Source organism: Neomonachus schauinslandi, chromosome 12 (assembly GCF_002201575.2).
Source record: "Neomonachus schauinslandi chromosome 12, ASM220157v2, whole genome shotgun sequence".
NCBI lineage: Eukaryota > Metazoa > Chordata > Mammalia > Carnivora > Phocidae > Neomonachus > Neomonachus schauinslandi.
This window is the reverse complement of record NC_058414.1, coordinates 13,334,357-13,348,624: the sequence shown is the minus strand read 5'-3', so window position 1 is coordinate 13,348,624 and position 14,268 is coordinate 13,334,357. Positions and strand designations below refer to the sequence as shown.

The window sequence follows — 14,268 nt, the reverse complement described above, 5'->3', positions numbered from 1 at the left end:
AGTCTTGAAGGAGTAGTGGCCTTATGTAGGAGATGATCTTTATCTTTCAACCTTGCCCTAGCTCATCTGTTTCTCAGACCTTTGTGTTTGTCTAAGCAGTCTGATTTATATTTGATAGGAACCAACTATTGAGGATGTTCCAAGACCAGTCAGTGTTGCAAAGGCAGGAATCTCAGTCAGCACCTAGATTCAGGTTGATTGGAAGCCAGACCCTCAGGCAGCAGCTTTTAATGTATACAAATATATGTAGTCATGTGGGACCACAATTGTAAATCCTCTGGCCTGCGGACCAGGTGATCTGGAGATATCCCTTGGGCTACAGTTGGAAAGTCAGAGCATAAGATGAGTAAAAAACTCCTTTCTGGGAGATACCAGTGAGCTGTAATGAGGTCATTGGAGAGCACAAGGATGGTGTCCCCTGCCCTACATTCCCTGAGAGCACCTCTGTAGACTGTAGATGTCTGGCAAACCTGCAGTCTGTCCCTTAGGCTGAAGCTGCAGGACAAGTAAATAGGCCTTCTTCCCAGAAAGACTGGGGTGTGTTTCAGTCTGTGTGGTGCCCTTGGTATGGTAGCCTGCCAAGAACTGTTTGATTATTACTTTCTCCTGGGACCCAGGAATGCAGCCCCCCCGGCCACCAGAGCCAGGTGATCAGGGAGCATCTCCCAGGTGGAGTGTGTGTGACCAACAGCTTTAGGGAAGCTGCGGGAGAGTTCAGGGATGGGGTGCACCTGCCAGCTTTAGTAGGGCCACAGGAGAGTGCAGGGTTGGAGTGCCCCACCGGTGCCATCAGAGTAGGAGGAGAGTGCATGCAACAGTGATGCCTGGCCGCGCCTTTGTCCTGGGACAGAGTCCCAACAGGCCCCTGCCCCTCTTGTGGATGGTTTAAGATTAGCAAGTGAATCTTCCTCATAACAGTCTAGTGGCTTTTCAGACGGTGGCTTTGTGCTCATCCCTGGCACAAGGGAGTCTGCATGAAAGCCTTTTTAGAGAAGTATCTCAATTCCCTACAGCCTGTTTGGTCCCCTGGATGTAAGCCCCACTGGCAAATAAAGAGGTAGCAATATGTATATATCCTCTCTTTTAGAAGGTGACAAAAGAATCATCTGATAAAGTATCATACCTATTGCCAGTGGTGCTTTGCAGAATAGACCTCAACTACTGCAGTCTACATTTATGTACTTTGTATTTGCATACTAAAGTGGGGTTGCAGTCAGTGAAATATTGTCAAAAATATGCCCAGGTGAAATTTTTTATTAGGTGATTCCAATTTGTACTATATCTTGCCACACATTAGTAATTTGCCAGATTTGGTCAAAATCAATCAACTTCCTTTAAGTCAGTTAATCCCCTTTAAAGTTATGGAAAGGAAAAACAGAACCGAACAGTTGGGACCTTTTTTTGACCAAAAGACAGTTAAAATCAGCCAACTACTTTTCATTTTTATGTATTAAGGAAATTTTCAGTTAATCACATTGCTCTCAAATGTATTTTATGATCACGTATGTCAGATGTAATAGCATGTCTGAACTTAGTAGGCAGATGAAATTGGTTTTAGTTAGGATTGTAGGATTGCTTTGATTAGCCAAAATAGTATTTCTTAAGAGAATCTCTCTTATTCTAACAGATAATAACTCTAAAGAGTTGCTTTCTGTGTTTTTTAGTCGGCCGTATACTAACAAGGTCATCACTTTATGGTACCGTCCACCTGAACTGCTATTGGGAGAAGAAAGATATACACCTGCTATTGATGTATGGAGCTGTGGGTAAGATAGGCTTACTGACTGGTTTAATTTACTTGAAATTTTTGGTAGTGAAGTAAAATCGTATCATTTGGTAATGATGGATATTTTTTCCACTAGATGTATCCTTGGTGAACTCTTCACTAAAAAGCCTATATTTCAAGCAAATCAAGAACTTGCACAACTAGAATTAATAAGGTAAGCTCATGATTGTAATATTTGTTGGGGGTGTGTAATACTTCATAGAAAATTTAAAGTCTTTCAAGTTTGTGTCTTTAGGAGAACAGCATGGTTTTCTTGAAGGCTAATGATTGCTGAATGGAAGAGAAACTACAATGTGGGTACTTTGATACTTGTTCTAGTAAAAATAAGGATCCCAAAGTCCCTAGCTCTTTTTTGCAATTAAATGAAAGGGCGGGGGACCCAAAAAATAAGACCAGGAAGAAAGAGTAAATAAGTATGAGAAAGGAGAGAATAAATGGTAGATAACTTTTTTTTAGTATGGCAGGATGGAAGAATTAATGTTTTGGGATACTGTAAAGAAATACTCTGTTTTATATACACATATGCATACATGTTTATATTTATTTATATGTGAATGTTTATACACGGAAACGTGTATGTACCCACAGGCATCAGTCTTCATAATTTGAGGCTGTTGTAGGGCCTGGGTCATAAGGACACACGTGCTAATCACCATTCTCTTCATGCAATATTTTAAAATAATTCTTTTATTTTTAAAGAAAGAGCTTTGGCTTTCATATATAATGTCACTTTGCAACTTCTAAGTTTTGTGTGTGTCTCAAAATATGGATGAGAACTTTTAGGAAAAAGGTATTGGTATGAGGCACAGATACCAATATACTATGAACCTTCCCTTCAACAGACTTATTGGATTAATTGATGCTCTCCAGTCCCTCTGTAAGTAACAGTAGCTTGATAACATGGCAAGCCGAGTGTTCGCAGCTAGTAGGCTACTACTCTCTAGTAAGACTGTGTGTTTATGCTACCAGTTGAAGTATGATGACTGTAAGAGGTAGTTGTTCCCAATTTTGTATACCAACTTTTTATTACTCTCTGTGTGTCCTTTAAATATACACAGATGGAGTGCTTTGCAAAGACCTAACAAAGTTGCTATCAAATTAACTGGGTGGGAGGCAAGTTACTTTAAGTTAGAAAGGTAAGTCATAAAAATTTAGAAGGATTTAGTACTCTGATTGCTTAAAATCCTTGATAATATGATTTGTTCAAGAAAGCTAATGCAGAGTCCCATTCAACGAATCCTCTGTTCAAAGAGAGGCCTTGCCCTGTGTCAGAAAATTGGAGAATAAATGTACATTTTTAATTTTTCAGTTATAATAAAATGTTTAAATTATGTATCTGTGTTTCTTTATTTTTTTTTTTCCATGATTCCCTCTTACCCATTTTTTTCTATTAATAAGGCATTGGTCCTGATTCTTTGGATACTAGGGCTTCTATTAATGTTAACTTTTATTTACTTTATACTTGATGCAAGATTTATACATTATGCAAGCATTTTTCTAAGAATTTCACGTGAATTAGCCTCTGTTAAGCTTCATACAACCTTCTGTTTTCTTTTTATAGTTAAGAAAGTGGAACCTTAGAAAGTGAAGAATTTGTCTAGGGTCATATAACTAGCAAGTGGCAAAATCGAGATTTGAATTTAGACAGTTTTACCACAGTAGCTAAACTTTAACTAAATTCTCTACACCATGTAGGAAATAAGACTTCCTGGAGCTTTTAGGTTAGTATGACACACACGTCAATATTTGACAAAAACATCCTGGAGAATTTCTGCAGAACACTAATCCAAAAATTCTAAAGGAAAGATTAGCCAGTCATATCTAGCTTTTCCTTAAAAATCAACTTGATGAGTCAAGTAGGAGTCATACAAAGAATACAAGAATGTTTCAGTTTTAGGACATCTATTATTATAGTTCATCACTTTAATAGAAGTAAAGTAATACGTTTTTCTTGGTAGGTGTTGGATAAGCATTTGCTAGAATACAAAGTGTAAAAGTGTATTTCTTTAATATGATGAAGATATGTATTGAAGACTAATAGCCAGAATAATATTTCGTTTTGAAATACTAGAAGATGTAAGACAAGAATGTTAAGAAGTGTCTTCTAGTATCATTATTTTAAGAGTGTTTTAGAAGTACTAACCAGTTAACTGGTAAGTGACCCAGTAAGAGGTGTAAAGAGTGGCAGGATGAAGGCAGTATTGTCATAATTTGTACATGAGAGCATTGCACATAGGCAGCGTGCAAGGGAATTACCTGAAACACCTTAAGTAAAAGAGTCTGGATCAAATGACAAGTGTTGAGAGAATGTGTGTGTGTGTGTACATTTGTGTGTATACATATATGCACACAATATCCTAATATAACATACAAATACATATATACTAAAAGCAATACCTTCTTAAAAATATGTACCAATAATAACCAGTTAAAAATGTACATGAGGGAAAAGATGCCTTTTAACAAAAGCACCACCATATATACTCCAGGTATATTGAAAACTATAATGTCTCACTGAAAATTGTAAAGCAGATTTAAAATAACTATTGGGAACGGCATATCTCATTTTTGGTTGGAAGCCTTAACTTTTTTGAAGGTGGCAGTTCAACCTGTATTAATGATTATAGTCCTAATGTGAATTTCAAAAGACATTCTCCCTCCAGATAAACATTAAAATAACTAGAAAAATTCTTAAGAAGAAGGAAAATTTGGCATATCCTATGTTAAAATTATAGCAACTGAAACCATTTTAGCACAAGATACGTAGATGAATTGGTGGAATTATATGGGAAGTCCAGAAATAAAGCAAGTTTATATGGACCTCCGAATATAATACAGAAGTCATTTCAAGTCAGGGGGGATTAATTGAACAAGTATCCGTTGGTTTCTGGTTGTGTGCCAGTTCCAAGGCACTGAGGATACAGTGAAGGGTGAGGGTTGTATCCTCCGTGCCTAGTAAGTAGCAAACAACTTTTTCTAGTTTCTAATTGGGAGAGACAAAACAAATTAATGTATCAGGTGGTGATAAGGGCAAGAGGATAGAAAATGATAGGAGGCAGTGTTATAGAGAGTCCAGGAAAGTTTCTCCCAGAAGGTATCATTTGCGCAGGGATCTGAATGAAGTGAAGTACAAGTAATAAAGATCCTGAGGCATGAGTGTACTCGGATTATTTTATGAACATGTTAAGTTGGTTAGAACCATATAGGGGGGAAAAAAGAAAGCTCAATCCATCCACTTGGTGACATACTCGATAGATATTGAAAAGGAAATGGTGGATCTGGAGATGTTGACATAGAAAAGCAACATCAGGGGGCTCCTGGGTGGCTCAGTCGTTAAGCATCTGCCTTCAGCTCAGGTCATGATCCCAGGGTCCTGGGATCCAGCCTGAGCCCCGCATCGGGCTCCCTGCTCAGCGGGAAGCCTGCTTCTCCCCCTCCTACTCCCCCTGCTTGTGTTCCCTCTCTCGCTGTGTCTCTCTGTCAAATAAAGAAAAGAAAGAAAATCAACATCGTTTCATGATGAGCCGTTTAATAGAAGGCTGTGTTTGGTTTTATCCCATTTCGGTAAAACAAACACATCAAAAGAGTCTGGAATTGTTATGTGAGCATGGATTTGTGAGAGGGCTGTGAAGAGGGCTATTTCACAGTCCAGTTTATATATTTCAGAATGTTTTTGTTTTGTTGGTAAAATACCAAATATTTATAATACTATGAAAAGGTGCCACACTTTTGATTCTGTGGCATTAAGTATTTTTAAAACATGAAGGAAAAAAGTAAGTTTCTGACAAAAGAAAACAGCTGTCTCCCTGATAGGAAGGAGGCAGCAGAGTGTATTCATTGAAAGGGTGGGCTTTGGAATCTTGCAGCCCTGGGTTGTCATGCCAGTTCAGCTACTTCCTGCCCTTGGGACTTAGGGTAAGTTCCACAACACTCTCAGTTTGTTTCTTCACGAGTAAAACAGGACTAATCATATGCTTAGGGTTACAAGAGTTAAATAAATGTAAGTTTCCTACATACTTCTTCCCCTCACTCCACTTGCAGTAATGCTGGAATTTATCCCCAATCTAAAGTCCCAGGAATGATGAGTTCTAGTCTGCATTGTACAAAAATATGTATGAACTAATAAAAGGTGGGAATGCTTATCAGAATCTGTCTTAAAAAGTTTCACACAGCTATGGTCAAGTTATTTGTACTTAGCTTTGTTCCAGAAACTATTTTAGGCAAATTACTGGTTTTTTGATAGAAATAGCATGGGTTTAAAAGTGATGGCAAAAGAAAGTGAAAAACAGGTGATGACAGAATGGGATGAATGAGGGCAAAAAAATGTTTTTAATATAAGGCTCACACTTTTAACCCTAAGCCTTCTAGCAGCCAGAAAGAACCTTTATATCACACAGTGTACATTGCTTATGAAATAAAAAAACCACTTAACAGTCATGGAAAAAATTAGAAGTAGACTGGAATGAAAAGAACTCTGCTTCTGTCCAACCTCCACCCCCTCCCCCACCCATAAAGCTTGAGGCCTAGATGATCACACAGGTGAGATTTTTAGAACCTTAAAGGCTTAGACTTCGATTGTTCTAGAATATAGGTAAAGAAGGGAAGCTCCCAGTTTTTAAATAATGAAGCATGTATATCTTCATAGATCAGTAGCATAAAAAAATCCTTATGAGTTGCTTTTTGCTGTAAGAATTTCTCTACACCCTTAAAAATTATGAAAGATCCCAGGAGCTTTGCTTATGCTAGTTGTATCTATTGATATTTATCGTACTAGAAATTAAAACTGAGAAAGAAAATAACTATTTTAAAACAATATGTTAACATTGTTTAATTATAAAACGTCTGTATTTTCCAAACTGAAATAAATGTTGGTGAAATGAGTAGCACTGTTTTGCATTTTTACATATCTTTTAATGTCTGGCTTAATAAAGTAACATCTGGATTCTCCTCCCTGTGATATGCTGTTTTCAGTAGTCTTTCAGATAATTGTGCATATTCTTCTTTGAAACTACACTAAATAAGTGGTAATTTTTTATGGGTTAGTTGTAATGTACAGTCTGAAAACATGGAGATATTTTGTATTCTAATATATTAAAATCCATTAGTCTATCCTGCACTCTGGATCTGTGATAATTTTATAACATGGCTGATATGGAAAATAGTGGATCACCTATTTTAGCAGGTCTTCTAAATGTAACATTTCATTATATAATTTTGGTTATCACCACTAATCTCATCAGGAAAGTCTATAGGTATTCATTGTGAAGCTGTCAAGTCCATGGCGTAGATACAAGCTTTCTAGTATTCTAATTTTCTCCTGAAAGCTCGGATTTTATAATTGAAAATAAATACCGCAATCGTCTTCCTTGAAGTAACAAGCTGACTTTGTTCACATGTGAGAAAATGTCTGGCAGATACCCAAATCTGAATGACCATAGTGTGTTACTTGTTCATATAGGTAAAAATGACCGTCCATGAAAAAAACGCAGCTACTTCAGCTTGCAGCTCAAATAATTGCTCAAATGCTTCTCAGGATAACTGTCAGAATTTCTTGAGCAGCAAAAGTGCTTTATGAGTATTTTCTGTTTCATCACTGAGAATATAAAGAAGATACATACTCTTCTAAATAGTGTTAGGGTTTAATAACATTAACGATTTTTACTGTTTCAACAAGTACATTCTTAAGTGAAATGGCTGGTGTGTCTCTCCCCTACCCCCCCACCCCCACCCCGGGAGATGGTATAGTAGTGAAGAGTATTTACTGCTGACGGTTTGGTGCCACTGCCCTGAATCATACTAAGGTGCTGGGCATTCTCCTCACTATGGGTTTTGTACCATCAGTGCAAAATCAACACATTGAAAAAGGCAAATAATGTCTTAGTTACACCTTTCATCTGCCAGACCCCTGTAGAGTCTGTGAATCCCACTTTTGAGAACTGCTCCTGTATACCAGTCTCACATAGGAATATTGATGCACAACATCTAAATGAACAAGTAGAATACAGCATTACACTAAAATGATAATACTTTACTAAGGCCAGGAAATATTCCTCTATTGAATGTAAGCGTGAGTATTAGGAAAGTTCTTAATATGATTCATGACATTAGTTACTCAGGGGGAAAAATGCAGATGATGATTATAATAGTTTCTAAAAATAAAACTTAACAAAACTAAAGTATCCTTTAAAAAATTTAAAAGCCATAGGGTGCCTGGGTGGCTCAGTTGGTTAAGCGACTGCCTTCGGCTCAGGTCATGATTCTGGAGTCCCGGGATCGAGTTCCACATCGGGCTCCCTGCTCAGCAGGGAGTCTGCTTCTCCCTCTGACCCTCCCCCCTCTCATGTGCTCTCTTTCTCTCATTCTCTCTCTCTCAAATAAATAAAATCTTTAAAAAAAAATTTAAAAGCCACAAAAATAAAGCCCATAGTAAAAAGGAATAAATTAATTCTTAACAGGATATGTGTGTGAATTTGTGTCTGTGTCTGTGATTATTATGTGTTGTTCTCAAACCAAAAATCATCATCCTTCCCAGTTGTAAACAATGAAAGTACTCCCATTAAAGTCAGAAAAGAAATAAAACTACCCAGTATTGTGTGGCATCATTATCATTGTAATAATGTTTAGAAATTGCCACATACCATATCATGATAAAGAGGTGTGCATGTTTGGAAAAAATAGAGAAGAATTCTGATTATAGGTGATAAGATTATAAACCTGGAAAGCCTCAAAGAAAGAACTATTAAAACTATGGTAGGAGCCATAGGATGTCAGATGGCTATCTAAAACTTTGGATGTCATATGTAAAATGTTTTCTGTAACAAAACTTCCCTATTTACTGCTTAGGCAATACAATAGGGATAAGAATACATTCAAAAAAGCAAAAAATAAAACTGATAAAAAGCAATATATAAGATCCAGTTGAAGAAACGTAAATACAAAACTGAAGGAAATATAAAAATTGGATATTTCTGGGATAGAAGTATTAAGCCTTCTGAAGATAACAATCCCTTCTAAATCTATAAATTCAGAGCAGCAGTTGAATCTAAACAGATTCTCTTACGTTTTGGAGTGTGACAGTATTGATTCTGCAATTCATCCTAGGAAAATTCTGAGGAGAATAATTAGAGGAATGGCTAGATAGAAGGCTTTGTCCTGTTGGCCTTGTAAAAAGGAAAAAGCAAAAGCTACCATACGGTATTGATACCAAAGTACATAGATCAGAATTGATTCATTCCCGAAATAGGCCTCAGATATTTGGGGATTTAGTATATGATGCATTTCAAGACCTCTTCGGTAAGTGATTTTGAGATAACTGGCTGGCCATCAGGCTAGTTTTTGCTAACATGCAGTTACCATCCATTGCTATCCTGTCTGCTTCCCTAGTTTCTAGGAACTTTCCCTGCCTCCGTAGGTCTGTTCCATCATGTGTGCTGCTACCAGCTAGATAACTGCTAGTCAACTATCTTCCCACAACACATAGAGTAAAATAATTGAAACTTTACCTAAGAGGTAATGAAACTTACTTTTATTGAAGGGCTACTGAATGGGCCAGATGCCAGCTCATTTAATCTCACAGCTCTGAAGTAAAATGAATCTCTCTTTTACAAAAGAAACAGATTCTTCAGCAATGCAGTTTGACCAGTGTCACAGACAGGATTCAGTTTTAAAGTTTGTTTTCAAAGTTTGTCTTCATTATAGTTAGGCAGGTTGCCTTTTAAAACATTGTGTGGCTCCTCTCTGTGCTCTTAGCTAACCCTCCCTGAGCCCTAAATTCCACCTGTTTCCTTCGTCTTCCTCCCACATGTCTGTACTTGACTACTTCCATGCCTCTGTCTATGCACTTCTCTTTGCCAGTAACATTTCTCTTACTTCCTTCTCACCTGTCTTTTGTTTACTTATCCTTGGAGCTGTAGCCAAATTCTGCACCTCTTCCATAACATGGAACGTGTTCTTGTATCTCTGCAGTTGAAAGTATCCTTCATTTTTAAAAGTTTCAATATATTTCATACTTCTGTAATAACACATCAGTCTGCCTGGGATTATCTATATATATATACTTGGAGAAGTACACAAAAGTGAGAGACACGGTTCCTAAACTATCAATTTAGTAAGCGAAACAGGCAAGTAAACCAAGATACAAAGCAGCATGAAATATGAAAAAGTGTCAAAAGGCGCAAATAGAATGCAGAGTGACCCTTCTGAGTGGCCATGGGGATACAGAAGACTGCACTGAATAGATTACTTTTGATCTGCATCTTGAGAAATGAAAAAGATTCTCCACTAGTTAGAATCTAGGGAGAGAGAATATGATCACAGACATGGAAGGGTGTGGTTGGTCCGTGGGGAGAGATGAACTGGGAAATGAGACTAGGAAGGCAGTTTCAGACCAGATCGTAGAACCGTCCTCCCAGGGTCAGCCTTGTTTCCTTGAGGAGATTGTAAAAATCCAGTTGTGAGGAAGAAGAGACTGGCCGTGTACAAAGAATAGGCTCTTACTACCTTTTTAGAAGCTTGTGTTTCCAAAAATCCTAAACTATATTGAAACCAAAAAAGGACATTTCATTGACATAGCTTAAAAAACATGAGCAGTTATCTTACGTAAATATATGTGTTTCTGAGATAGTGTTCTACAGTTCAGCTAAAGGATGGCTGACGTTAGTCATCACTTGTTTATACACATTGGTGCATGCATTTATATTTATTACATACAGAACATTTTTATTTTTAGTCAGTGATGCATGGACATTTCCTCTTCGCATATGAAGATCAGCTGAGGATTTTATGTTCAATGTACATTTATTTTTGAGATTCAGTATGCGCGCATTAAGCATATTTAACAAATTTTTCATCTGTGTATTGCCAAGTGAGTTTTTAAATGTTTACCGGCTGGAGTTGCCTCTGTTATAGCCTTTCGTCTACAAATTACGGTAACAAGGACTTCCTGGTTAGTACAGAAATAGGGTTTTCAAGCTACAGATAAGCAGAGAGTAAAGCAGTTAAAATTTCTCAATACCTTGAAATCAGTGGCACTACTTAAGCTGAAGAACTTCTGTGTTTCAAGAACGTTGCTTTGAGGGTCCTCCTGTTGATCGAATGGAGCAGCAGACATGACAGTATAGTTCCCTTCCTGGGTGTAGGGAATTCGTTTACGCTCTTCTCACAAACTTCATCTTATTCATGAGAAGTAATGACAGGTACCTATAAGACCAGAGAAAGACATAAACCTAAACTCTGGTTCCTTAATTTATTGGCATAAAATTTTTAATCTTGGTTCAAGATATGGTCAGCATATTTGGAGGGTTCCCTGTGTTTTAAGACTTTATTTTGCAAATATGAAGGTTTTCTTTTTAGGAATTGGAATGTTTGGAGTGTTAGAAATATCCACTGAAAATAAATTGATTTCTTAAAACAAGTAATTAAGTTGGGATGCTAAAATATTTAATGAAATTTCTTACATACTGTATCAAGACTCCAACTTTTTGTGTTGAAGAATGAGGTGATGTTTTATATAGCAGTTGTCTGAATGATTTTTTTCTGTGGAGTTTATATTGATGTACCTCTTTTTGTGTGTTGTTTAGCCGTATATGTGGGAGTCCATGTCCTGCAGTGTGGCCCGATGTAATCAAACTACCATATTTCAACACCATGAAACCAAAGAAGCAATATCGTCGAAAGTTAAGAGAAGAATTTGTTTTGTAAGAAGGGGATGCTTAAGTGTCCATATCGCATTGAATTTTTTTCCTTTTTTTTAGTTATTTCTTGAGAATTTTAAATGTCACTCTGTCCTCTGTTGACCCAAGGTAGACCTATCACAATTCTTCTGTGTCCTTTAATTTTGAGTTTCCCTTTGCTACATGCAAATTACCATCTCACTGTGATTATGGTATCAGTGATTTAGGGTTGTGTGTTTCATTTGGAGCTTACATGACAGAACTTGAATGCCATTTAAAATTTTAATGAAGCAACTTTCATGTTATTTGAGCTCACGTTTTTATTTTGTTACAGGAAGCTATTCTATTCAGCTCTTAATTTATGTTATAGTTGCAAATGTCCAACAGAGTAATAAAATATACCATTGTTGGCCAAGTTTCAAATTATTTAGAATAATAGCTCAAAATTATGTAAAAATGACTGTTTCTTCAAAGAAAAAATTGGAATTTATTGGAATAAAGTAGAGCAAACATGTTATAAAATGTTAGGAGCTTAAAGAAGCATTAAGCATTTGTCAAAGACCACGTATGACTTTTGTCATTCTCTCATGCCAGTATCCCTGCAGCCGCGCTAGACTTATTTGATTACATGCTCGCCTTGGACCCTAGTAAGCGCTGCACTGCAGAACAGGCTCTCCAGTGCGAGTTCCTCCGGGACGTGGAACCCTCAAAAATGCCTCCACCAGAGTAAGTGGCTTTTTATTATGTTAGATCCCATCTGGACAGTTTTAATAGCATCTCTATAAAATGAGCAGAAGCTCTTCCATGATTAGTTAAGTCAAAAGAAATAGTATAAATCCAAAGAAATTGAACAGTAGTAATACACATAATTTGCACATCTAGAATGCAGAACCTTGCTTCATGTTCAGCTACCCATAGGATTAGCAAAAGCAGCCTTCCTCTTTCTAATTTTATTAATAGATTTCAACTCGAAGAAAACACTCCCGCTGCTAATTATCATTCTAGTACTCCTTCTACCAAGCCTACTGTTTATACTGCTACTAGTTGCTATAGGTAAAAATTTGAGTGAGTGCTGTGCTAAGCATTTTTCATGTGTCACATTCTATCAGGTGGGTATTATTATTGTCACTATTCTACAGAGGAGGAAGCAGGCTCAAAGAGGTTAAGAAACTTGCCCAAGAATACAAATCTAGTGAGGGGTGGAGCCAGCAAGTTAGTTCAGTAAGAAAGAGCAGTTCTCAAATACTCCTTGGCAGACTAGCCAATAGAAAGTCCTTATCATTGGATAAAAGAGCATTAGTAACAAAAGCCAGTGTAGAATGAGTTTATTGTATGATTCAGAGAAAATGTATAGAGTTTGGGGGTCAGACTAGCTGGGTTCTTGAACCTTCATTCCCTTGTGGCTCCTATAATATCTCTAGGATTGATTTGGGGGAAAGGGAGGGATCAAAGCAGTCCATTTGGTTCTTTTTGATAGGATCTAGAAACTTTGTAGGGATTTCCTTAGTAACTTAAAAATTTTTGATGAGCATCATAAAAGCAAGCCTATTTCTATAATAAAATGTCTCCATGTAATAAAATTAGCATATTGTGAATGAACAAACATGGGCTTTGGAGTTCAAATCCTGGCTCTTCCACTTATCACTTAGATTGGGCTTATTCTATTTCTGAGACCTTCATATTCAGCTTTATTAAGTTTTTCTTGAACTATATATGAATTGCCATTATGGGATGGTTTGAAAGACAAAAAGGATCTATCATTTGATATGTTGAAAGATCTGAATCATTCACTGTTGAATTAATTGTTTCATGGTGGGTTTTTGTTTTTGTTTTTGTTTTGCTTATCGGCAGTCTTGAAACTTTGACTCTAGTACCCCTTCAGAGAATTCTTTCCAACTTTTGATTTGGAAACATTTCACCTCGACAGAAAAATAGGAAGAATAGTACAATGAGCATTCGTATATCCTTCACCTAGATTCGATAGTTATTAACATCTGCTTTGTCACTATATATATAAGCTTTTCTCCCCTGAACTGTTTGAATATTATATTGTGGGAGTAACACAACACTTAAATAATTTATCATGTATCTGTTAAGAACTGGGACTTTATAACTACAGTACCATTATAAAGCATAAGAAATTGAACATTGCAATATCTAGTAGACAGTCCATATTCAAATTTCTCCAGTTGTCCTAGTAATTTCCTTTATAGTCTGGTTTTTTGTTTGTTTTGTCTTGGATGAAGAATTCATTCAAAGCTCACACGTTTCATTTAGTTGCAATGTCTCTTCAGTCTTTAATTCCTCTTTGGGTAGGGCTTTTATGACATTGACATTTTTGAAGGGTTCAAGCTAGCTATTTTGTAAAACTTTCTACAGTCTAGCTTTAATTGCTTTCTTGTGATCAGAATTAGAATAACATTTGTGTGTGTGTGTGTGTGTGTTTGTGTCAAGAATATTACTTAGGTAGTGAGGTGTGCTTCCTGCTTCATCCTATCAGGAGGAATACAAGGTCATTTTTCTCCCATTATTGGTAATACTAAGTTAATCTCTTGGTTTAAATGGTCCACATGAAGGAATTCTGGTGAAAGCTGTATCGAGCACATTTTTCATTGACATCTAAACTTTTTTAAAATCAAGCGTTGCAATAGTTGCAAAAGATGTAAATTTCAGTGTATGGTAAGTGTCGACACTTTTAAGTGGGGCAGTTACATCACTCTTGTAAATGTTTCAGTGAGATCAGAATATCTTAGCATTTTGATATTCACCAAGAGTCACTTAGAAAAGACAAAGCTTTTTTTCTTGTTGATC

The 14,268-nt window shown here is 36.7% G+C and overlaps 1 protein-coding gene across 2 annotated transcripts in view; it reads left to right on the top strand.

The window, feature by feature from the left end:
• The window catches only part of CDK13 (cyclin dependent kinase 13), a 121,576-nt gene that overhangs the window by 97,571 nt on the left and 9,737 nt on the right, over positions 1–14,268 (top strand). For both annotated transcript variants that reach the window (XM_021703746.2, XM_021703745.2), the window contains exons 8-11: positions 1,665–1,766; positions 1,863–1,940; positions 11,365–11,481; positions 12,052–12,183. In XM_021703746.2, coding sequence (XP_021559421.1) covers positions 1,665–1,766; positions 1,863–1,940; positions 11,365–11,481; positions 12,052–12,183 — 429 coding nt within the window. The remainder of the gene's footprint in view (positions 1–1,664; positions 1,767–1,862; positions 1,941–11,364; positions 11,482–12,051; positions 12,184–14,268) is intronic.